This window comes from Cibotium barometz, chromosome 46 (assembly GCF_041138505.1).
Source record: "Cibotium barometz isolate CiBa-2024 chromosome 46, ASM4113850v1, whole genome shotgun sequence".
In the NCBI taxonomy this organism is placed as follows: domain Eukaryota; kingdom Viridiplantae; phylum Streptophyta; class Polypodiopsida; order Cyatheales; family Cibotiaceae; genus Cibotium; species Cibotium barometz.
In genome coordinates this window covers 21228631-21254644 of record NC_141091.1, presented here as the reverse complement: position 1 = coordinate 21254644, position 26014 = coordinate 21228631, and the positions used below count along the sequence as shown (strand labels likewise).

At 38.9% G+C, this 26014-nt stretch overlaps 1 protein-coding gene across 1 annotated transcript; it reads right to left on the bottom strand.

Annotated features, from left to right (window-relative positions):
• Window positions 1–19494: 19494 nt before the first annotated feature.
• Window positions 19495–22522, bottom strand: LOC147611982 (U-box domain-containing protein 2-like). Its single transcript, XM_086783832.1, has 2 exons — window positions 20302–22522; window positions 19495–20179 (listed from the first exon to the last, which is right to left on the bottom strand). Exons 1-2 carry the CDS (start codon window positions 22426–22428, stop codon window positions 20141–20143), a joined length of 2166 nt encoding a protein of 721 aa, XP_086639958.1. The 5' UTR covers window positions 22429–22522; the 3' UTR covers window positions 19495–20140.
• Window positions 22523–26014: the final 3492 nt, after the last annotated feature.

Sequence of the window (26014 nt, the reverse complement as noted above, 5' to 3'; positions counted from 1 at the left end):
GTTAACAACTTGGAACTCAATCGAAATATCTTGTAACCTACTGGCATGACAATGGAATTACTGGGAGCCTAGAGAGCTCGACCGTCCGGACAAGGCACGGGTGGGGTTTAGGGGAGCCAAAAGATCGGTTACGGACTCTAGGGTGATCAAGCACTAATAAGAGTGGCCAGGCACGTGTGAAGAGCATAATGCTATTAAAAGAGTTTGAGTCTAGATATAGAAACCGGGTAGCTTTTGGCTGTGGTTGGGAGGTGAATCGAAGGGGCTCTCAGCACTCTATTTTGGAGAAGAAGGTCGTGCAGTTATGGAAGCCTTTATATTGGTATCAGAGTAGGATGGTCAACAATGCCTCAACGTTTTCAACTTATGAGCATTGCACGTTGTGGATACACCGATCACCACTTTTGTGTTTAAATCAGCCACCATCAAGTTGACACATAAATGTTCACACAGTAGCCGCAGAGATGAACAAAACCTTGCACATGGTAGCTGACGCGTAAGGAGAGGCAATTACTTTTTCTTCCTCTCGTGCCTTTCATCTTCCATTGCCGACGAGTAGTACTTCACCGCTGTAGGGGGGAAACCTATTGCATTTGAAAGTAAAAAGTTGGACAGAGCACAACAAAATTATTCACCTTATGAAATGGAGTTATATGCTATAATTCATGCCTTAAAGAAGTGGAGGAATTATTTATATGGTGCCAGATTTGAGATAGTCTTTGATCATGAGAGTATCAAATGACTATCTAGTCAAAAAGATTTGAAAGGATGCAAAGCTCGATGGACTGAGTTGCTCCAAGAGTTTGACTTTCAACTGAGATATAGAAAAGGACATTACAATGTGGACTGATTCATTGAATCGCATGCCCATGGTTAACGAGTTGAGTTTTACTCAAATTAAGAGTAGTTTTTTAGAATCACTTAAGGGGAAGTGTGTTGATGATCCGCATTATGCCCACGTATGGAGTGTCATAGAGAAGAGGGATCCCTTGACTATAAATAAAGATAGCCCCGTTAACGAGACAGACACTTCCACTAGGGGTAAGTCTTGAGAGATTTCTCAAGGAGACAAGTGATTAGGAAAGGGTGAATGCTAACCCATTTTGGGGCTAATAGGAGTTACCACTATAATTCTATATTAAATAAAAAAGACGGATACTATAAAAGAATATGTAATCAATCTATGAATTAATGGTGTCAGAATCTACAGCTTAGACGAGTGTTAAAAAATTATTGATAGAATATTTATCGTAATTCTTACTTTAAGAGCATGGGGCAACAAGCTAGATTGAATTACGTGTGAATGTACTTCATGCATGTATTATGAGATTAAGTATTGTATGAGAAATATGCCTCTCATGAGGCTTGGGCACTTGATCACATGGCCTTGTATATAAGTTACTTTCTTTCATAATGCAACATACTCTCCCATTATGTAATATAGTCTTGCTCTTGTGTTAATACTCTCTCTAATCTTCTTTTCTAATGCATGCTAGTAGTGATCTTATATAAGTGCTATGAGGTGAGAGGAGAGATGATGACCCATAGTCTAACATGACGATGTGATAATGCTCGGAGATGGTGACAAATTGGTGTGAGCTTGGAGAGCCTCAAGGTTATGATCTTGGCCATTAGAAAGATCTCCATGAGACGGTTGTAGCTTGCTACAATAATCTCCTTGTGAATTTTGAATGTATTTTTAGGATTGTCCTCTCCTAGAAACAAATTTACAATAGATAACCTTCGTAAGCTAAAATCGATGAATCTTTCCAATAGTCAAGTTCATAACCCTCAAGGTCTCCAAGCTCCACACCTCCTTGTGTAGTAGTTTTCACTGTCTCCTGCAAGCATTGTCACACCGTTACACTGGACTATGGATCCTTTTCCCTCCTCTCACCTCACAACACTTATACAAGCTCACTCTAGCATGCATTAGAAAAAAATATTAGAGAGAGGATTAGCACAAGAGCAAGACTCTATTGTACAATGGGAGAGTATGTTACATTATGAGAGAAAGTGACTTATAAGTGTTCACACACACTTAAACTATGGCCGATCGAGCAACCAAGGCTCATGAGTGGCCTATTACTCTACAATTCTTAACCTCATAATACATGTACATTCAAAACAAGGAATCCTTTCTAGATTTTTACCACACGCTCTTGGAGTGAGAATTGCTATAATATTTCGTTGGACTATTTTCAGGCACGCATCCAAGTTGTAGATTTGGACATCATTGCTTCATAGATTGATCATACATGATTTTGGTTTCTTTATCTTTGTTATTTGATGTATAATTATAGTGGTGACTCCTGTCAACCCCAAAATGGGCTAATGCAAGTGAACGGCCAACAAGCCAAAGGCACAAACAAGACATTTTGCACCATTCTCACAAAGACAATAGAGGCATCAAGGAGTAATTGGGAGCACAATTTATGGTATGCTCTATGGGGCCTACGACACCACATAGAAGAGGTGGCTATCAACAACAATTTGGGATTGATACAATCATGCCAATGGAACACTTGGTCCCAAAGCCCCTTTGAATTGTAACAAGGCATAAACTCAAGAGAAACCCTCTCATAGAGAGGTTAGCTACCTTAGAGAAACTAAGTCAGAGAAACTAAGTTAGAGAAACCAAGTCATAAAATATTATGATGTGCATAGGGATTGATGGTTGAAAAACTATGACACAAGTAGGGACTTAATGATGGAGTCAAGGACAAGTGCATGAAGGTAGGAGACATGGAACTTATGTACAGTGTTAAGAACACCAAACAGAAACATAAGTATAGAGGCCAAGGTCCCTAGTGAGTAACCAAAACTAATTTTTAAGGTGCAATACAATAGAGACCCTTGATGGGACTAAGATGGAAGGATATTTCAATGGTACTGAGATGGTAGCAAGATGAAATGCTACCATGAACCTCTTATCCTCTCTCACCCAAGACATGCTCTATCAAGTTCACAAGAAAAATGAGGAGAAATAAGAGAGTGATAATGGACCTCTCACCCACTCTCACCCAAGACAAGCACAATGTGAAATAATGAGGAGAAATAAGAGAGTGATAATGGACCTCTCACCCACTCACCCAAGATAAGCACAATGTGAAATAATGCATTATCCTTAGAAAAGGATGGATCACAACCATGATTGCATATAGTTAGCTAGCAAAGAAGAACCACGATACTCGATCTCCCCTATGTAATGGTTATCACTATGTCCCCTGAGTGAATGAGGATAGCTCAAACCCTTTAATCTCCAAATCCTCATCCTCGTTTAATTACAACATCATTTTAGGTTAACCCCTAACGCACAACATACCTCTCACCTCCATGCATTGGCCACCCCCTCTAAACATAGTAGAGATCCAAAACCTCACCGACTAAGATGAAGAGCACCCCAGCCATTAAACCCTTGCTCCGGTGAGGCTCGATGATCCCAACATTCTTTGTAAGAGTGTTGGGACACATATCTTCCACACGTATGCAAAGTCTAGTCACCATTGGGACTTGTTCGTGTCATTAAGAAGAAATACAATGATATTAAGACATTATAGTGGTAGATAACATAATTACAAGATGATTAACATAGTAAAAAAATAATAGCGTAATGTTGATGAGTAGTAGGGGATTTTAGGACTCAAAAAATGGCCCTCCTCTAACAAAATATTAAAAAAAGTAGACCCTTTGGATTGTCCAATGGGAAGGCTTGAATTCTAGATCCTATAACATTAAATTTTTAAAAATATTATGACAAAAGATTAAGCATATTATGACACAAGATTAAGCATATCTTATATAAAATTGGGACTTCACATTTGAAAAGAAGGAAAAATTCCCACTAAAAAAAAAATCAGATCTACCTCTTCATTCACACCTTAAAATAATGTGAATGTGAGATGTACATATTTATGAATTACAAATTTCAATTCCCTCTCTTTTATTTCCTTTTCTTCTTCCTCTCTTCTCCTTTTCCCCTATTTTGACAACAAAATTTGACCTCCCCATCTCTCATTCTCTTGTTTGTTTCTCAACAAAATTTATATGGAGATATTCACAAATTTAGTGGCATCCTTTTAGCAAGCCTCTTGTAAACTTGTTTTAATCATAGATGTGTTGATTAGCAAGGAGAAAAGGATGGGCCACTCTCATTGTATTATTGCTACTACAAATCCACATATATATTTTATATTCAATCATTATCTTGATTGAAATTTGGATAATGATTTGAATATATAATAACATATTAACATCTTAATTGAATATTCTTTTATGTTTAGAGGTTGGTGTCTCCAAATCTATTTTAAACTCCTCCTTTGGTTATTTTACCCATTGGAATCATGCAAAATCCAATGTTGTGAAAGGTATCCAACATTTTTTTTATCTTTTTGTATTAGCATTTTAGCATTTATAATGAGTGTACAAAACATTTTTTATCATCTTGTAAAATATGCGCTTCTTTTTCTCTGTAGGGAGGTATTCAACATTATAGCTTTAAAGCTATATGGGCTTCTTTTTCTCTACAAGGAGATATTCAACATTATAACTTTAAAGCTATATATTGGTAGAATTGCTTATTGAACTACTAGAAAGCAAACATAAATTTGCCTAAAGATCTTTTCAAATGTTATATTTTATTGAGAAATGTCTTTTCAAATGTTATATTTATTGAGATTAAATTTTTTTTTTCTAAAGATTTCTTCAAATGTTATATTTTATTGAGAAATGTCTTTGTCTTTTCTCAGAGATTTCTTGCTTGTAAAAATACCTTGTTCGGTGTCCGGTCAAGACCCGACACTTACATGGTTTCAGACTACCTAGTCGGCTCCGGAGGAGCAGAGCGACTAATGTAGCTATGCCCAATGCAATAAGCCAACGCATTAAGAGAAATGTGGACTCAATTTTGGGCCTTTTAGTTCTAGAGAGAGAGTGGCGCTCAACCAATGAGGAAGAGGCTTCCGTAAACGGAGAAATTCAGCATTTTAAAGCAAGAATTCAAGTAAATAGAGTAAAATTATGCTCAAAATGCATCTTAAAATAACATTTACTCAACTTAAAATAATACTACCGAATCTTTGCATGTATGCTAAAAGATAGTGGTAGTTAATGATAGAGAATGGTAGTTAATGATAGAGAATCTCTAAGTTCCCTCCCAAAACTAGCTCTGATCTTCTTCGTCTCCAACATAGTCATTCTTTCTTTTTCTAAGTCTCCTCCAAATTAAGCTCTCATCTTCTTCTTCTGTGTCTTTTCGTACACAAAATGGCAACCTGTAGAAAGCCTTATACTAGTATTTCAGCTATCACTATATTCAATAGTTATAATACGGACGATGGGACATGAATACTATCTACAATTACAATCAAGAGCTGGGTACTTTTACAGAGAAGGAAGAGGAAGAGGAGAAATGCTAATGAATTTGTGGAGCCATTCAAGGGACAAGTTAAAGAGTTCAAGGTATGTGAATTGAGCAAGCATGTGACAGAGGTACTAATGCAACATGTTTTCTAGCATGTAGACTTGAGGGTGAAAAAATTTCCTCTTGGTCTTCCACGATATCGTCCCAACTGTGAGTAGTATCTTAGTCAAAGCTTATTTTGTTTTAAAAGTGTTTAATTGTTGTTATTATGTAGTTTTTTTATCCATTCATCCCTGTCTCCTTATTGTTTTAAAAGTGTCTAATTGTTGTTTTAAAAATGTCAGCTTTTAGTTCTATGCAGATATTTATCCATCCAATAGGATAGATTGGCAACCAGTGGAGAGTATAAGTGGGATTTTTGATGCTTTCCATGCATATGTAGGAGAACAAATTCACAAAGGAAGAACTCATAGAGATCTTGCAGACCACGTCATATTTTTCTATGATATGCAGTACTTAGAACCAAACACGTCTTCTGGATGGGGTCGTTTGACTCCATTACCCCTCCCATTATTTGGAAGCAAAGATTGGCCATTGCAAACTTCCCAAACTAGTGAAAGTTATAGGATCAAGTTGTATCACGACATATAGAAGTCTCTTAAGGCATCTGTTTGCAACAAAGAATGTCAAGCTTACTATTTTTATGCCTATCGAAGTGTTTGTTGACTTTTTCTTTGATGAAGAAATAAGAAATACTTCAACGATGTTTATTTGCAAGTCAAATAAGGCACTGGACTTTTTGGACAATGGTTGGGACATGAGAAAGATAGAAGGCATCATTTCTGTTTTGAAGAAGTCATCAATAGTTTGCAAGTACATTATTAGCTCTCAAAACTTCATTGCAACTTTTCACTACACCAAATATCATTATGTTAATTGCAACCTTGTTCCATTAGATCAAGATTTGGAGTCAGATCCCGAGAATACGCCTCTAGTAATGGAGATATATTTGGAAGGGCAATTGCTTACAATGCTGAACACACTATCTAAAACATCTCTTTCTCAAATTAGAGCAGACCTTACATACAAGCAGATTGAACAATTGCCAAAAGAATATACATTTACAATGGATACTAAAAAGGTAAACCATTTATATTTACATTCACCATTTAGTATGCTGTGCATAACATTATGTAAGATACCACTAACAAAACCCCTTTTTTACAGGTGCCAAGGTGAAAAGAGAAAATGACTTTCTGCAAAGAATCTGTCTCTCATACTATTCACTTGATTAATCGTTGAATGATGACAGTATTGAGACATTGTAACTCCAAAAGCAATTGTATATATGAAAGATTTTTTTCTTACAAAACAATGTCAGGTCTCTTACAAAATTAATATTAATGTTACAAATGTAAATATAAGTCTAATGATGGTGACACCGATTAGAAGAGTCAGGGGCATGGGAGAGCGACGTCATGATTGAGAGGTTGACTGCGCTTGGGACTATTCGATTTTGCTCCTCTTACAGCCTTTCCATTTATTCCCACAGTGTTTCTTCTCTTTCCTCCCTATCTGCCTGTAGCTCGACATTTCTCCTGGATTCCACCCACTCATCCACTTCCGCTTCTTATCGCTTGGTACTGACCCCATGACTCATAGTGGGGTCGATACTAAGCGATATAAAGCAGGCATGATTTCGGAGGCCTTTGCTCTGCTTGGTACTGACCCCATGACTCATTGTGGGGTTGGGACCAAGCGATATAAAGCAAATAGGATCCCGGAGGCCTTTGTTTCGCTTGGTACTTACCCCATGACTCATAGTGGGGTTGGGACCAAGCGATATAAAGCAGACACGATCGTGGAGGCCTTTGTTTCTCTTGGTACTAACCCCATGACTCACAGTGGGGTTAGTACTCACAGTGGGGTTAGTACCAAGCGATATAAAGTAGACACGATCTCGGAGGCCTTTGTTTCGCTTGGTACTGACCCCATGACTCACAATGGGGTTGGTACCAAGCGATATAAAGCAGACAGGATTCGAGAGGCCTTTGTATCGCTTGGTACTGACCCCATGACCAACGTTATCATAGTGGGGTTGGTACCAAGCGATATGAAACAAACAGGAGTCCAGAGGTACCAATATTGCTTGGTACTAGACCTGTGGGCAATGTGAGCCAAGGGGGTCAGTATTAAGTGATATGGGACCAGAAGGACCCCGATGAAACCCTTAGCGCTTTGTACAGACACTATTATCAACATTCACAAAACATACATCAAAACGTTAATAGAGGGTCTGAAAGAACTCTGAAATACATGTATAGAGGTCTGAAAGAACTTTGAAATACATGTAATAGATGTAGAGGTTGATGGCGTTTGGCTCAGTTTGGGGGGCGTTGAGGAGGCTGATGCAGTCAGAGACTCGGAGGACGATGGATGTAGTAGCGATGGCATTTGACTCTTGCTATTTTGTCAAGAGACTCAGAGGTGAAAAAAATGAACACATGCAAGAAAGTCGATGAGTGAGCACATCGTCCATACCATATTCAGGCATCGTTAATGTGTTCGACCTTTTAAATGTCCACACGAGTGGTATGAGTCGATAACGTCCCAAAACTCCTCGTGTGGTACTAGGTTTTTTAAGTCCCAAATCGCCCTTGGGAGCAGTGTTCGGGGAGAATATTTTTGAGAAACATACCCAAATTCCCATTGGACTCCTCTCAAACCAGCAAATCAAGCAATTTGGGACATACATTTTTAGAAATTTACACTATTTCATAAATTTTCTTCGCATCATGCTAAAATCCTTCTAGGTTTAAGTCTAATAGGAAATCCTCAAAGCTAACTGCCTAAATTTTCTTTGCATGCTAAAATCCTTCTAGGTTTAAGTCTAATAGAAAATCCTCAAAGCTAACTACCTCTGTGATAAGATGAGACACCCATTTGCGTTGAGTTACCTATGTTGCCGTCCCTCGCCATTGCCATCGCCGTCCCTCTGCATCAAAACAAGCAGTCCCTCTGCATCACCAAAGCTTTCAATATTTTCTGCAGGTATGTCCATCTCTCCCTCCCTCCCTCTCTTCACCACCATGGAAACTAAGGTTTCAATTGAAATCAAATTTTCCAGAGTAGTAGTGGGTTGCAAATGTGTAAACATGAAGGCCAAGTAAATTTATAGGCCTTCAAGTTTAAGCTTAGGGTAGGCCTTAAATTTTTAGGCCTGGAAGATAGACTATTTCAGCTTACAAAATACAACTAAAATGCAAAATATGTCGCTTGTATGTTTTTTATTTAATATATATAAAGGCTTCATCTAAAAAAAACAATAAAACTTATTGACCCCTTTAAGGCTTCATCTAAAAAAAAACAATAAAACTTATTGACCCCTTTAAGTCTCTTTAAATTTAGGGGTTAGTACCAAGCGGTGATGGGCTCGTGAATTCCGTGTGAGCCCTCTACTGCTTGGTACCGACCCCTCTTTTTTTGGTGCTAGTACCAAGCGACAAGGGGCTTGCATGTGTATATCCAAATCTCCTTATCGCCAGGTACTAACCCCATGTATAATAAGTGTGTATGTTCTAATTGAGTGAAATATTTTTTTAGGCATATCTTCGAAAGAGTTGGACATTGTCTACGAATTGGATGACTAGGGAGAAGAGTCTTGTGTAGAAAAGCTGTTTATGTTCTTGTACAATGCAGAAGCCCACGAGTGTTTTCATGAGTTGTCTTCAATGTTCAAGAAGGAACTTTCTCTTGAGAATGTCATTAATTCTTGTAGGATTGTTCTCGGTGACCGTGAGCAAGAGTATGAAGACACTGTTTTTGCCAATATCGTTATGTCCAATGGTGAACGATATGTTCATCCATCTGATTTTGTAACAAACAAAGTCATGAAGAGGAGGCTTAGCCATTGTCTTGAAAAGATTCCCAGCTCTGCAGCAATAGAGTAGAGGAGAAATGCTCAATACACTCAAAGAAGTGTCACCCGCTCCAATTTAGTTATGGTTTTCTTTGTTTTCTGCATCTTCTTATTGAGGACTCAGAGCCCAAGAAGACAGTGACTTTGGCAAGCACTCAAGTGCCAATTTCGAGGATGATGGGGTTGAGGAAGAGGTGGCTATAGACCCAGTAGAGGAGAGGGCAGAGGCCGAAAAGGAAACCTTTGAGGCTAATGCATCCCTTATCCCCTTCGATGTAGCACCTTCTAAATGAGATGAACATGGAGAGTTGTCACTATCTTCTTGCCCAGTTTTACTAGCCCAAGCTGATTATGTATTATTAATAAACATTATGCAACATTTCAATATTCGTGAGATTATTGCTTGGCTGTCTTAGTAGATTTTAGTGAAACAGACATGGGTTGGATAGAGAAAGGAGTTGACAATTATCTACTAGCTGATTCTACAGTCCAGGACTTTGAGTAACTGCCTGGCAAGGAGATATTAAAGAAGATGTTCGATGAAGCTAGGACATATGAAACCCAATTGCCTTCCGAGGAGGAGGCTGCAGCAATTGCCGACCATCTTGGGTTTGGCAAATATGGGTAAATTTTTGGCACCTACTATGCATGAAGACAGTAAGTCCATGATCCCTTTGTGGACAAGATCCATGCTTGAGGGTGATGAAAATCAACAGGTAATAGAGCGGAAGATTTTTCAAACTATAAGAATTTGATTTATGTGGACTTTGTCAATTGTGTCAATTAAACATATAACATTGGTACCAGGTTTTTGTATATGATGATGATTTCTTGAAGAGAGTAGGAGGCTCAAGATCATTTGGAGCTTCCACTTCAAAGTCAACAGGCCATCGAAAGGATGTTGCTCTCGCTCAATATATAAGACATTTGAATCATCAAAAGGTACGTGCAATTTACGACACTTGCTTAAAATTGACAACAGCAAAAACAAGCAGTGGCATGAGTCATGATGATTACAATTTTAATACGCATATCATTATATTTCACAAGGAGTTCTCAAAAGACAATGCAAAATTCCCTTTATTCGCATTCAAAGTACTATCCAGGTTTTGTGGTGGACACGAAGTGCCTTTAAATGCTGAGAAGGTGGTGCTTGTCGACGAGAAACAGTTTGCACTGCGGGTGTTTGGTCAAGGGTATGGTTGCCAAGCACTAAAATGCCCCTACTACCTGTCATATATACAGCGCATGCTATTGTAGCAGGAATTACAGACCCAGACACATTGCATCCATATGGAAAAAGATATCTAATAAGGACAAGAAAAAGCCGGTCGGAACTGTTGCCTCCAATGGTGCAGATGCCAAAAATAGATCTCCCGACAGATGAAGACGAAGAAGAGAAAAAGGAAGATGAAGAAGGAAGACCACTGAAGAAGATCAAGCCCACCTCATCTAGACCACCTTCTCCCAACCCTGACTCTTGAGTGATGCCACAACGGATAGTGCTCTCTCGAATTTAACTGATTCCAAGCGCATTGTCGCTTTTCTTTATTAATCAATTGTATTGCACGTGTTAATGATGAGGACTTGAATGTGTCTTTTTGTTTTACTTTTTGTGAATCAATTTCCTGTAAGTCCATTGATGTAACTCTAAAAGACTGTTGGCTCGATTCTTACCTCCACCATGTCTAGTGTGCTTAAAGTAACATGTTCTTGCCATGTAATGTGACTTCTCTATGCCTTGAGTTGACCATATTGACAATAAACCGCATGTCTTTGTGAAATATGGTGTATGATTATATAGTATATGCTGCAATCAATGACAACATAAAAAAATCAGATGTATGTATTAGTTGGTCTCACAGTATTGAGATTGCACCATTTTTTAAAGTTCTTACCATGTAATGAGTTACATGTTGATCACTCCATCCTGCAATGAATGCCTTCCTCCAAGTCTCTAATATATTTTCAAATAGTTTTATCTCACTATTGCTCCAGCTCTTTTTCTCCATGAATGAAAAGATCTTGTCAAGTGAAATCCACACATCTGCCTTCCGATTTTGGATTGAACCTTCATTTCCAATGCCCTTGATTGCATTATGTAGATCTTTCCATCGATTAAACATCTTTTGCTTGTTTTTATCTCGACAGTCTTTGAGGCAGTATGAGAAAAATCTTTTAGATTTCACACCACCTATTTGATGGTTTTCTTGGTACTTTGCTGCCCCCTTGTGACCGCTTGTCGTCCTCCTCAATTTTAACATGTCCCCCCATGCAAGCCAATGCACTTTTTCTATTGCTTTGACTGCTTTTAGAGATTCTTTTTTAGGCTTTAACACCCATGCAAAGCATATGCACAAATACACCAGCTTCTCTACAATTCTACATAGTGCATGCAATGTGCATATGTGCACTCTAGATAAAGGAATATCAAGCACTCCTTTGAAATCTTTATTTTTTAAATGCCTATCAGGAGCTTTGTTCCATAGTACATGATTTAAAGTCTTGGCACTTGACATGCAATATAGACATGGACTCTTTGCATTTGCACCTTTGCTTATGTTATACATGCATTTTAGAGTCTTCAAATCACCTGCCATGTGCCATTCCACTTTATAGTCATTGAACCCAGGCACATGAAGGGCCCTTCCATTTCTTTGCTCACTAATTAGTGATGGAATTGTAGTTTGATGAAACACCCAATGCAAAATTTAAAGTCTTCTTTATCCACTGTCACTTGGAAGAAGCTCATGTTTAATACAAGTTTCATGTTTAAATTATTTCAACGTAATACACAGTTATATTCAATGATAAAGAAGATACCTCAAAAGATCCAAGCGAAAATATGTTATTCTCTGATTGAACACTGAAATATCTTGCATCATCTTTTGTAATAGATGTGTTTAAAGCCCTGTTCATTAGAGTGATAGTAAACCTCTCCATTTTTCTGTTCTTTAAAATCTCACACTCATCTAGTTTCAAAACAAATTTTAGAACTCCTTCACATTCTTCTTGACTAATCTCAAAGAACTGAACTCCGTACTTAAGCAAACCTTCAAGATCAAAGAAAATATTATTGTGCTGGTTAAAGAGTACCTCTCTGTCTTTAGCAACGAATGTTGCTTCAATATGTACTGGTGAACCAAGCTTCTCAAACACCTCTTAGTTCACATGTTGGCATGCAAACTTTACTTGCATTGGTTTTGGAAGTAACGAACCTTTATGCTTCTTACTTTGACATTTCTCTGCTAGTGCCTTAAACAGTATACTATATGCTTTCTGAGAGATGCCAGTCTCATCCAGCATTGCGATTTGTATTCATAGATAATGAAGTGATTGTTAATTTATCTATACAAACTTCAAAAATTTAATACTTCTTTTTTTAAAACCTTATCATACATATAAAAAACTATCTAATCTCATATACATAACCACAAAATAGTAATAGCATTTAGCACAAGTATTAATACCATGCAAGTTAAAATAATGCAATTATTTTAAAAATTATATTGAAAATGAAAAAGAAACATATTACTAACCTTGGAGGATGGCAAATAGCTTGTTGAAACCTCTTTACATTGCTCCACAAAAGTAGGTCAAGGGTCATAAGTCTACATTAAAAAAACCATGAAAATTGAGTTAGAACCACTAAAATTGTATGTATTAAAAACACCTTAAAAGACATGTTAGATCCATAGGAAAAAGTGTTATTTATTTTTCAACGCCCTCGACCTTACTATTGCCATCTGATGATGTTTATAGGCACCATCGCACACAGCTCTAACCGATGCTCATCGCCACCCGACGCTCATCTCCACCACCTGCGATATGGCTTCAACCACCCACTCCACCCGATGCTCATCTCCACCACCCCTGATATGCCTTCAACCACCCACTCCCCAACCACTTCCACCAATTCAGAGCCTAGCGCAGTTGCCCTAAGGCCACCAGCCAACCAGTCTACAGCCCACCATCCACGATTGCTTTAAGGCCACCAGCCGACCGCACACTACAGTCTACAACCCATCCTTGGGCCTTCAAACTTCAAAGTCTCCTTACTTTTGCTATGAAAATAACCACCTCTTGCCTACGCCCGCGAGTAGCCTCTCACGAGTTACAGGCTACAGCTCGTGTGCACCAGCTCCTTGTTGCACTGGCCGCACTGAGCTTGACGAGGCGGGGCTTGGCGCCGACGGGACCTGTTAGCTCGGAGGCTGGGAGCTGGCCGAGGCGTCGAGGCGGTCGCCCTGGGCGACAGCGATGAGCTGACCAAAGCATTGGCCGCTTCTTTTGCAACGCCGCTTGACACCCAAAACTATGTATCCTCAATACGCACCCCAAACATTTTTTGGGGTTTTATTAATTAACAATAAGACACCTGTCACACGTGTCTCGTGTACATGTAACCCCTTTGTTTATCTCTTTCGTTTTTCTCTCGTTGTTTCTGCAGGTCGTGCACTTTGCGCTATGGCTGCTTTGTCACCTCGTTTCTTTAGGTCTTGCGCTGTGCTGTTGTTTTTCTCTCGTGGTTTGTGCAGGTCGTGCGTTGTGCTGTCCGTTTCATCAGCCCTGTGTGTTGCGTTTCTTTGCTGCGCTTTCTGGTGCAGATGGTGGTGGCGTCTCTTGCATCTGTCGGTCATCTCTTGGTGTTCTACATATTTCCTTTCTTATCCTACGTTTTAGTTCTGCTCATGTGCTTCTCACGTGATCTCTGTATTGATGTTTGATTTTCATTGGTGTGTTTCATGCCATCCTCATCATCTCCACGGTCTGTCTATTTTAGTTACAATCTTTTTCTAGAACGATTGCATGGCCGATTTAAAGAGCCTTTCTGTATGTGCTTATCATGCCTTTTTCTTGTTCTTTCTTTTATCGTATTAAGAATCCTTTGTCCTTCTGTTTGTGCTCATCATGCCTCCTAGGAAGAAGCCTTTGGATGGCATTTGATGGTGTTCAATCGTTGTGGTAATTTTTCTCTGCTCCTTTGTCATGAAGATTACCCGTCTGCGACGACTGCTCCTAGAGCTGAAATAAATACAGCTTGCCCTTGAATAGCCCTTGAATAGTTACACCACCTGAGGGCCCTCTGACGGTTCGCACTCTTCGCGCAGTGAAGGAGAAGGCATGATCGTCGGGTAAATTTTTCTCATATTTGTATTTATTCTATAATTAATATGATTGTGCTTGTTAAACTTTTTTTTTGGGTCATTGATTAATTATCCTATTTGAATTTATATTTCTTAATAATTTTCTTTTTGGGTTCATCTGATTTTTTTTCCCTTGCAGTTGCTGCAAATACGCACCTCAAACATTTATCCTATTTCTCCATATCTATCTTATATGGATTTCTGGATAGATGATAATATATCTTTTGCTGGCATATTTTTATATGATTACAGTCATCCTTAAAAAAACATATGCATAATAATTTTTGTGAAAGCGTTCATCGCTTACATGCAATGATTTTTCTTTCGCATGTGCCGAATTTAAGTATACATGCAATGAATTGGATTTCGCATTTGCCGAATATGAATTTTAGTAGTACACGATTTCCCTTCATTTTCTGTTTATCTTGTTTCCCTTCATTTTCTGTTTATCTTGTTTCCTCTCTAAATCTACAAATTTTTTCGATGGTATAGATTTTTAAAGTTATTTTAAATTTACATTTATTCTTTCAGACTATGTTTGTTGTCCGAAAATTAGTAAATAAATCAATAAATTAAACTAATTTTATGTTTATTATGTCAGTAAATTATCTATAAACCTTTTTTTTCTCCCAATCTTCGTTTCTTGTCTTCGTGCAATGTTCATTAATATGTTATTTTCCCTGTTGTTATAGGATTTTTTTCTTGATTTTAATAAACGTTTATTTTTCCTAACTTCATTCTAAAAATTATAAAATAAATCATTAAAAATTGTCATTAAATTATTATTTAATTATTATTACTTTTTTCCTCCCAGTCTTCGTGCAAAATTTGTTGTTTTTCTTGAACATGAGTAACTTATCTTTTTTAGCACAAGTATTAAATTTTATCTGGTGAATAATTTTATCTTTAAAATTATTCTTAAAAAAAAGACTTTATTATACCTTATCAAATAAGATTGTCAATTAAAATAAACACACGTAAACCAAGAAAGAATATTTATAATTTCTTAATGAATATCTTCATTATTATTTCTTTACTCACTTTTCTTAAAAAACAATACAATTTTATCTTAAAAATTATACTTTTTAAATAAATAAGATCATCAATTTAAATAAAATGACGTAAATGAAGAAAAATTATTTATAATTTCTTAATGAATAGCTTCATTATGATTTCTTAACTCACTTTTGTTGAAAAAAATATCAAAATTACAAAATTAAAGTAATGAAAAAAAGAGAAAACATTAAAGTGAATTAAACGATTTAATTTGATTATGAATAAAAGTTGATCTTGTAGGTCAATAAAGTACTTCAAATATAGACTAATGTTTATAAAATATTTTTAAATTTTAATTTTGTATTCTTTAATTTGTAAAATATCAAACACTCTCATTTCTTAATTTCTGCATTGTTTTACAAGTCGAAATATAATCCTTTTTTGTTTCTTGAAGGTTCAAGCAAAGCAAATACGAAAGGAAAAAAGCCACTTGAGAAACGAGAAGAATATGGATTCAGAACCTTCCATACACAAAATCCCTTCTTTTCCAACCGAAAAAAAACCAGGCTCTTTGAGGTGTCTGTTACAATAGTCATAGGAAATAGAGATATATACTATTCCTACTGGGAACCCTTGGAGGAGTTTGTGAGGATGGAATGTATGAAAGGTCTTTTTGCACTAGAAAAAGGAGGAACATTAAACCATTTGCACTTTCAAATGGTATGTTCTTTAATGGCACCATCTCTAATAAGCATAGGACAAACTATAAAAAGAAATTTGGGATGGGATTTGTTTAAGCCTCAGGGTGCACTAGTAATGTGTAGAGGGCTTAGGCAAGTCAAGATGCAAACCCTCGAAGGGATGGTGGGTTATTGCATGAAAGATTTCCATAAACCGCACTTTAAATTTTCTCGCACAACATATCTACTGAGGAAATTACTAGAGGTCGACAGCTATATGGCCAAGCTGACTTGAAAAATAAAGTCTGTTTATCACGTATCAATCTTTTTGAGAGAGCTTATGTCTACATGGATAATTACATAGCCAATAAAATTGGTGCATCTTTACAAACCACTCTTCTGAAAATGATTCATACTGGAAAGTACTACCCGTTAGCCTCATGGATTATTCAAAAAACTGGGTCCGGTATGAGTAAGAAAAGATCTTCAGTTGTATGGAAAGTCATGAAACTCCCACATCTTATCCAATGCATAGATATAGAAGATATTTTCTTTGTCGACAATCCATCCGCCAGGTACTTTGACCCATTCAATGCAAGAAACAATGGAGATTATGAAGAGGAGGGCAATGCTGATGCAGATGAAGTAATAGACAACAATGCACCGAGAACTCGTTCGTTCACATTTGGTGATGGTTTAGTGATAGAGACTCTCTATGTCGGATCTACTTTAAATAAATTTATATTTTTGGGTCGTTGTATATGTACTCTTTCATTTAACTTCCCTTTTTTTCTTTCCAGTCAAATTTATCTCTTGTTGTTCAATGTGAAATATTTTCCTTTTTCTCGTACGAATCATATCCATTTGAAACGTTGATTCTCGATATTTTTAAAAATAAATCTTCTCTTCCAAAAGGTCTTACTTTTCTAAGGAAAATTATATTCTCGCCTTATCAATTTTTTTCTGCTCTAAGGTTAATCCTAATGTTTTATAATATGCACCCCCTTGTACTCCTAACCGTCGCGATGCCTCAGCACTATAAAGGGTGGTATGGGGCCTTATTGGGATCTAGGGTGGGGAAGCGACAACGTAAAAATCGAGTGGACTAAGATAGCTATGCAATAAATTCGGGTGCACATAATAAACTCAGGCAAAAGAAATAAACTCAGGCGCACGCAATAAACTCGGCTACACATATAGACAAATTTTCAAGTCAAAAATGTCTCCGAACAAGTACACAAGCATGGAGCCTTGAACCAAGGTGGCTGCTTAGAGAAGGCAATGCTCTACCACTGAGCTAAAGATTCCACCATGAAATTTTGGGTTAAAAAACTTATATGTAGTTATTTTTTTGGAAGTTCCAAAATGCTCTACCACTAAGCTAGAGATTTCACCATGAAATTTTGGGTTAAAAAACTTATATGTCGTTAATTTTTTTGAAGTTTCAAAGAAAAATCATTGACCACCCATCGAACGACCCAAATTTCATCCACCCCCCAGGGCCATAGATCCATTACTTGGCTTCATTTAATCCCGTATCACTTAGGCCCATTACACATCGCCATACCCCTGCCTGCCCATGCTGATGTGGTGGGGTATCCACCACCCATAATTCATGGGCAAGCAATCTCCCCCGCCCGATCACCCGCCCATACATGGGCGGTGGGGTATGTATAACAGGCCTCAGTGCCACATGCCATACTTACAAGGCGAGTAATCCCCATATGTCAATGCCTTTAGAATCGTCACTAAGGTGGCCAACTCCGTACTCCAAACCCTCTTGATGCTCTACTTCCAATCTCCTAATCCCCATATATGTCAATGTCTTTAGAATTCTCAATAAGGTGCCCAACTCTGTACTCCCTACCCTTCCGCCCATGCTCTACTTCCAAGAAGAGCTGGAACTCCTAATCCCCTATGACATACCCGCCACCTCATCATCTTGAACCTAGAAAGATGGTGGTGTGTCCTCAGGGGTCAAGCAGCATATCTTATGAGAAGCCCTCCAATGTCTACATCCTGGTAAGCGAGACATACCACCACCTGGATGCCTACCTCTCCTCCCAAAGGTATTCTCATCCTCTACTACAGGGTATACACTCAAATCCAGACCCAACTCAGCACCCTCATCTACAGCCTCACGGATGAACATGTGAAATATCCAGGAGTAGATGAGGTGGAGCTCAAGGCAGCAAAGCTACATTTCAAGAGAATGGCTGGAGATGATGAAGAGGAAGACTCCAACAGAGAAGAAGAGGTGAAGGAAGAAACAGGGAAAGAATCACAAGCCCCAACAGATAAACCCATGACCGTCTGAAACCACAACCGGAGGCATGCTGCCTTCCCCTACTCCACACAGGATACCCCCACTAGAGCCTCTATGGGGCACTCAAGTCTCGCCAAGCTTACAAACCTCTTCATCACAGTCTCTTCATCAAGTCTAAATCTCCTCTGGAGCTCCGAACCATCCTCAAGTACCTCAACCACGAGACATATGTCTCAAAAGAACTACAATGTGCATTCATTGCCCACCACAGGGAATTGCACGGGAAACCCAAATGGTGCATCCCCTATAAAAGGCATTGGGTGGGTGATCTACAACACTTGCTGGCATTGATGTAGAAGTGATTGCATGCCTTGTAATGCCCTGTAGTTGAGAATCAAGATATTGGCTTTGCAATGCCCCAGAGGAGCCCCATGCTACTAACGAGTCCTCGGGCTCTACTTCCCTATCAAGTGTCACTCCGCATGGGAGGACTTCTACAAGGCAAAGAAAGAGATAGGGGGGAAGATGCTCTATAATTTCCCACTCATCCCTCCTCCCAAAGAACCACACCAGATCAGGATTGGATGATCCGGACCTCTGCAAGACATACCACAAGGTCTCAGACCCAGTAATCATTGCCACTATCAGATTCTTCAAGCTCATCAAAGCTTTGATCCAGATGGTCTCCCCACTCACATAACCTATTCATGGGCTTGCCTTCGACATCAACCAAGGCCCCACCCTCCAGCAAATCTTTGGATACTACCAGCGTGGGCACGATGGTTCCGTGGTTGCCACCTTACTTGACATCCTGACTATCATAACAAGTTTTGTATAAAGGACTCAATGCTTCCTTGTCACCTTACTTGACATACTGACTATCATAACAAGGTTTGTAAAAAGGACTCAATGTTCCCTTGTCATTCAATATTTTTTCCTCTTTCTTCAAGTTTACCAACAGTACCCTTGTCTCATAAAAGTGAGGTACAGGCTCGAATCTACCCACTCCCATGTGGAAACTGATTGCATATGATTTCAGGATCCTCCCGTGCTTTTAAAAAAAAAGTTTAGAAGTTGTAGTTAATGGTTAAATGTGCCTGTGGGAAAAGCCTGTTCTACACAGATTTTGTACTGAAAGCCCTCTATTCCTTGTATAAATGTGACCTTTGTCAAGGTGCAAAGAGAACCTCACATGGACATGTGCACTTCATAAGCAAATTATTGTTTGCCTAAGAGAGGAAAGCAGCATGTTTTGCATCATTAAGATTTTGAAAAAAGTGATGTAGCCCTTTTTTTAAAGGGAGTTTATTACATCAACTGCCTTGTGCTTATAATGTTAATGAAGTTGTAATCAACTATCTGCTGTTGGCACGGCAATGAAATTGCGACAAGAAGGTTACTTGGGAAGAAGATGGTCAGGTAGCTGATAAATGTATGCTCTCTTACATGATGAATAGAGGTTTCCTATTGTAAAGGTTGCTCAACTTTCTAAACGAGATAGATGCAAGTAAAAAGAGCTTTGCACAAGCACAAGTCAAGGCTACCGGATGGAAGCATGTAAATGGCATGCTCTCCTGCTAGCAAAATGAGATATCAGTTTAACACGTTTCGTGTACGATTTGGGTATAATTGTCCCTTTTAGTTAACCGTTGGGATTAAGAAAATCTTTGTATGTATGTGGTACAGTTAAGGTGGACATAGTGATGGTCTTTACTCCCAAAAGAATGCTCTTCACCTTCTTCAATATGCAAGCCCTAGGCTCAATCAAGATCATGTGTGACTCACCAAATCATGAATTATTTCAGCAACCTGTACAAGCACACATATCACACATCCATTAGGCAAATATGTGGAGGAGGAAGGGCTGATTAAGCAATGCAGAATCAGAATTGACCTCTGGTTATAAGGCTTCTAGACTGTGGCATTAATACCTGAGCCTTTAGGCGCGAGTTCCGAGTTTTCGAAAGGGCCATGAGAGCAGGTAAGGGCTCCTTTTGCAACACAAGGGACCTGTGCTCTGTGCTATGTCTGCACAACTGGAAAAGAATGGGGACAGCCAATCCTTTGCTTCTTCTGGAGCCAGTTTGGATGATTTGCAAAAGAAATGTGATACCTCCCTCCTCAACAAAAGCAACCCTCCCTTCCTCAATGCTCACCAGGTTTCTCAAAATGGCTAGGGCCTTGTCCACCATACCATCAGTACCCCCACCATCAGACATGAAATCCACGAGAAGCTTTAATGCCCCTGCTCTCACCATCCTCCTCTTGTTTTCATCAATAGAAGATAATCTGTAGAGAGCAGTGGCTGCATCCTTCTTGCCCCTTGTTGACCTATTGTCTAGCAAGTCCACTAATGGCAAGATCGCACCAGCCGACCCTATCTTGGCCTTGTTCTCTTCATCAACTGAGAGGCTTGCTAAGGCCACAGCTGCATTCTCGATAGCCACTGAGCTCAGGCCCTCTCTTAGGACCCTCACAAGGGGATCGATGGCGCCCTCTTTGATGATGTTGGATTTGATGATGTGATTGAGGGAGAGGTTTAGCAAGGTGGTGGTGGATTCTAACTGAGTGGTTTCATCACTGGACTGCAGCAGAGCCACCAATGGCCCCAAAGCCCCTGCATTGGCAATCATCATCCTGTTGTCTTCATTATGCTTGGCCAGTAATCTAAGCTCAGCGGCAGCGCTTTTCTGCTTGTCTACATACTCAGACTGCAGGTTGGACACCAAGGTGTTGATCCTGGAGGCAAGATAGATGGAGGACTTTACAGATGACACCAGTGGCTCATCAGATTTGCAACCCAGGTTGCCTTTTTGCACCCTTTTCAATCTTGGGTCCTCTTTCTCTTGCCTTCCCTGTGCTGATTTCAACAATGGGTCATGACTAGGGCATTGCGAATCCGTCAAAACTGGCTCTTTTTGCACAAAACACGGATCCCTTTCCAAAACTGGCTCTTTTTGTACAAAACACACATCCCTTTCCTCGTCCCAGCATGATGAGCAGTCACTGGTACCGGGGGTTGAAGGGAAGCTGTCATTGAGGGCAGCTTGGAGAAGCTTGGGGATGCCATAAGTGGATGAATTCGTGGAGTTTGAAGAGAAGCTATGACGTTCAGCATCACTGAGGAGCTTGGGGAGAGAAGATGATGAGCAAGAAAAGAAGCTTTGGCTGTGGGCATCTATGGGGGTACCCAAATTGGGGCAAGAAGAAAAGGAGGTACTAGATGAAGAGAAGCTATGGTGGGTGGTGTTGCCCAAATTGCATGAATGGGAGGCCAGCCAGGAGGAGATGAGGGTCTTCAAGCTGAGGTTGGGGATGAGTTGGAAATGGGAGAGGGGTTCCTGTGTGATGGGGCAGTGAGTGTTGCCCCCATCTAGCCATGCCTGGATGCAGGCCCTCTCATATGTCTGCCCAGAGGCGACCACCACGGGGTCCTCCATCACTCTCTTGGAGATCGCACATACAAAATCATGCGGCACGATCACGGCTGTCACGTAGCAATCTGCATCTACACTCTTCTCATGCGAAGCACCTTTCTTCTGCCTCTCCATAGAGCAGGCATTGACCTCTGCCTCCTCCTTGCTTTTGCTATCCAATTTGCCCTTGTTTTTGCGATCCACCTTACCATTGCTTTTGCTTTCCACGGACGCGTTGCTGCTCAGTTCGCCCATGCCTTTGCTATCCAATTCGCTCCCCTTCTTGATGCCTTCTCCATCTTCAACTCGCCACAGGTCTTTGCCATCAATTTCCCCACACTTTTGGCTCTCTCTTTGTCTTCCCCCTTCACGTCTGCTGGCAGCAAACTTGCCCGATTTCATGCTCTGTATCTTTGTGTCTCTTTCAATGCCCATGCTGTTACATGTGCCCCATGTCTCTTCACATTCACCTGCATCAAAATCGGCCCATGTAATGCTAACACAAGCTTTAATCCCTTCAAAATCTGCGCAATGGCAGGGTTTAGCATCAGGTAAGCAAGAGTTCAAATCTAGCAGCGAGTGTGCGCGAAAAGGGGCTCTATGAGGATGGGAAGAAGCAAGGGGGACATGCAGTACTGCCATAGAGAGCTCTCTGTCTCTGTGTGTGTGTCTCTCTCTCTACACACACATCAACAGGTGAGAGGGCTCGTAGCAGCCGGAGCTTTCTTGACTTTGTAGAAATTCCGTCGATTACTAGATATATATAATATATTCGTTTGACACTGTAAGGGGCCACTGACTGCGTGTGCGCGAACCGTTGTGGGGCCCACCGAACGCTTGAAAAATCCACGCTTATTTCTAAATGTTGACGACGACCACGCAACCCCCGCGCATCCCCCACGGTCGATAAAAAAAAACCTGAAAAAAAAAATATATTTTCCCCAATCGGGCAAGGTTGATCCTTTAATTTTCCCCAATCGGGCAAGGTTGATCCTTTAATTTTCCGTTCTTTTTAAAGAGTGGATTTTTTATTTTACATCTAGCACCCCTAATTATAATTTGCTTAGTATTCTTTTGGGTGGGATACCACCACCAAGCAGGAATCGAACCCAAAACCTTGCTCTCCTCGTTTAAAGTTTCGCGAATTAGAAATTACAACACACATCTTTACAAAGCACCACCTTAAGTGGCCTCATGCATGGACTTCAAACACCCTAACAACCTCATGCATGGACTTCAAACGCCCTAACAACCTCCTCACACTTTTCTAGACACTGATACATGACTAAAAAATTTGTCCGTACCTTAAGTTTTTTTTTCATCCTATGGACTATACACTCAATGACGCTTTTTGCTAGCATTATAATGCGTATGAAATGCCAATTTTATAACTAAAATGTATGTAATTGCATTCCTTAAAATAAAGGCTGTGAAAATCTTTGGCTAGCTTTCTTTAATTTTAACCAATAACGATAAAGTATAATGTCCCCTGACATCTCGTATGTATGTTGCCACAGACCATTGCACTTTTTACACATTACAAGGTACTCCAAGTGACAAAGTCTAGCTCTATTGATCAATGGTAGAAAGGTTATATGCCCATCATAGGGTGCCAAGTGGAGACACACAAGTGACAAGACCATTGCACTTACATTACAAGGTACTCCAAGTGACAAAGTCTAGCTCTATTGATCAATGATAGATGGTAATAGTTTACGATCAAGTTTCAGCAAGTGCCCCCATGAATCTTGAACATTGGTTGTGAACAATACATTAGCTTAAGAAGATTCTAAAGAAACACAAAGGCTAGAAATGGCTTCACTTATATTATACCGATTAATATGATAATGTAATAATAAAAATGGCTTGCATTATAGATTTTAATTGTGTGTGTGTTCCTCATAATAAACAATTTTCAAGAAGGGCCATGCCTTTGTTTTGGATGCACACAAAGAGAGAGAGAGAGAGAGAGGAGGAGAATTTTATTTTGAAACAATGCAACATAGGCATTCATTTGCTATGTATACAATTGTGAGAAAGATCAAAGGTGCCCTTATTTTGTTTATCAATTTTCCACCATGACTCAATTTAGTGGGCCCTGGGAACCCCATCCTATGTTGATGGATCATTTAAATGGTCTGTGGGGAACTCAAAAATCATCTACATACTCCGTGGATGCTCACAAAAAGTGATGTGGCATATTGCCAGTTAAGCACAAGGTTGTGTGTCAAAAGGCAACCTTTGTCAATCTCTTCATTGTTAGCTATTTTATTCTTGGTTATAAGAAGTGTCAAGTTCTGAACACTAGTTTTTCATCTTCCCTAGGCCTCTCTAGCTACATGAAAATGCCCACCTCTTTAAACCTCACGTCACATCCATGAAGGAATGGATACAACCATGTTGTTAGTTTATAGTGCAAGAAAGCACCATATGCAGTGACTACATCAATCTTTGGCCATATGCAGTGACTACATCAATCTTTGGCCATATGCAGTGACTACATCAATCTTTGCAGTGACTACATCAATCTTACAATTATAGAGAAAGAACTTGTTATCGACCTCTAGTAGCTACTAGCAGAAAAGACGCTATAAAATAGATTTTTATAGTCAAAAGTGAGATGACGTTTCATTATATGCTAGAGATTAATAATCATTAGAAGAAGTGAGAGTATAAAATGGCGATTTTCATATGGATAACTAGTTAACAATATATGTAGATCTTATTTGCTTATAGTTTCTTGGTAATCTCCAAGCTCTGGGAGTGAATAATGCCTTAAAAAAAGGCCTTGTTATGTGTGCTTCCAACTCTACAGATTGGTTGCAGTAAAAAAACAAACCTCTACTACCCCATCTCCACCTATTTAATATCTCTAATACCAACTACTAACTAGGAAGAAAGGGTTTTATCGTGGGCCTCTCACATGAAGAGAACAAAAATGACGAATTTGCATATAACATAACTCTTTAAAAAATTTAGATTCTAGATGTGGTTGAGAATTTCTTAACATCCCATCACACAAAAGTGACAAGAAGGCTCTTGATGCTTAAACATTCAAAGTCAAGCCTTCCTTTGATAAATAATGGTGGTAAGGGGGTGGCAAAAATAAAGTCAAAGGTGTAGCATTGTTGTTGTATAAATGAAGTATTAAAAGGGATGCATAGGGGGTGATCTTAATGTTTTTTTTTTTTTGGAGACGAGACGACCTTTTGTTTTCTATCATTAACATAACAATTGGACCCTTTTGTTCTCTATCTTTAACATAACAAGTGTAAAATAAAGGAAGGCATAGTGGGTGGTCTTAAAGAAAGGCCGGGGTGGTCTTAATGTTTTTTTTTTAAAGATGACCTTTTAATTTCTATGTCTAACATAACAATTTGACCATAGCATTAAAAAGCTAAGATAGCATTCTCTTTTCCTCAAGTCAAGGGTGTAAAAAGAGTGTGTGGATCTCAAATCCAACAAAAAAGATTTGCTTTTGTTAAATGTAACATTTGTAATAATTGCAATGAAACTACCTTTTTTTCCTAAGTTTGAGCACTTGCAAACCAAAACTATTGGGACTTCTTTCTTATACAAAACTTAAAGTAGTCTAATTTTCTCACCTACCTCATACACACCTACCACTTTCAACAAGCACATCTTCCTATACATTCTAATGAGTTTCTCTTTTATTTCACCAATCAATAATAGTGATCAAGTATGTTTTAAGTTCATGGGCAGTTTGCTTGGCATTGTCATTCTAGTAACTTTAGTGTTTCTAGAATGAAAATTGTATCAAAAGTTAGCATGTGATTTTTAAAATGAGAATTTAAAACTTCGCACTGGCAAAATTGTTTAAAGAGCATATGAATATGGTAAAAATAAAGGAGTGACGTTTGAATTTTTCAATGTCTCATAATTTAAAAAAACATAGAAGGTGACAACTTCAAAGTGCACAAATATACATGAGGAAGAATCATTTCTCCAAATGCATTAAATCTTATGAATCATTTCTACAAATGCATTGGATCTTTTAAAATGGTGTGGGATGCAATGCAAATATATTCACACATCTCTTCTATATCTCTATTTAAGTTATGAAAAGAAACCCCTCAAGGTATTTCATGTCCTAGATGGTTTTATAGGCTAATTGGTGTTATGACAACTAACTACCACTTGAGAGTCTATTTAAGGGTCTTGCTTTTGCCTCATTTTTTTCACTAAATCATTGATTTACGTCCTTTTC

Bases quoted from the DNA above. Each gene is read 5' to 3' on its own strand.
- LOC147611982 (XM_086783832.1), bottom strand. From the start codon at position 22,428: ATGGCAGTACTGCATGTCCCCCTTGCTTCTTCCCATCCTCATAGAGCC. The intron at 20,180-20,301 runs GTATTAATGCCA...GTGCTTGTACAG, and splicing joins ACTCGCGCCTAAAGGCTCAG to GTTGCTGAAATAATTCATGA.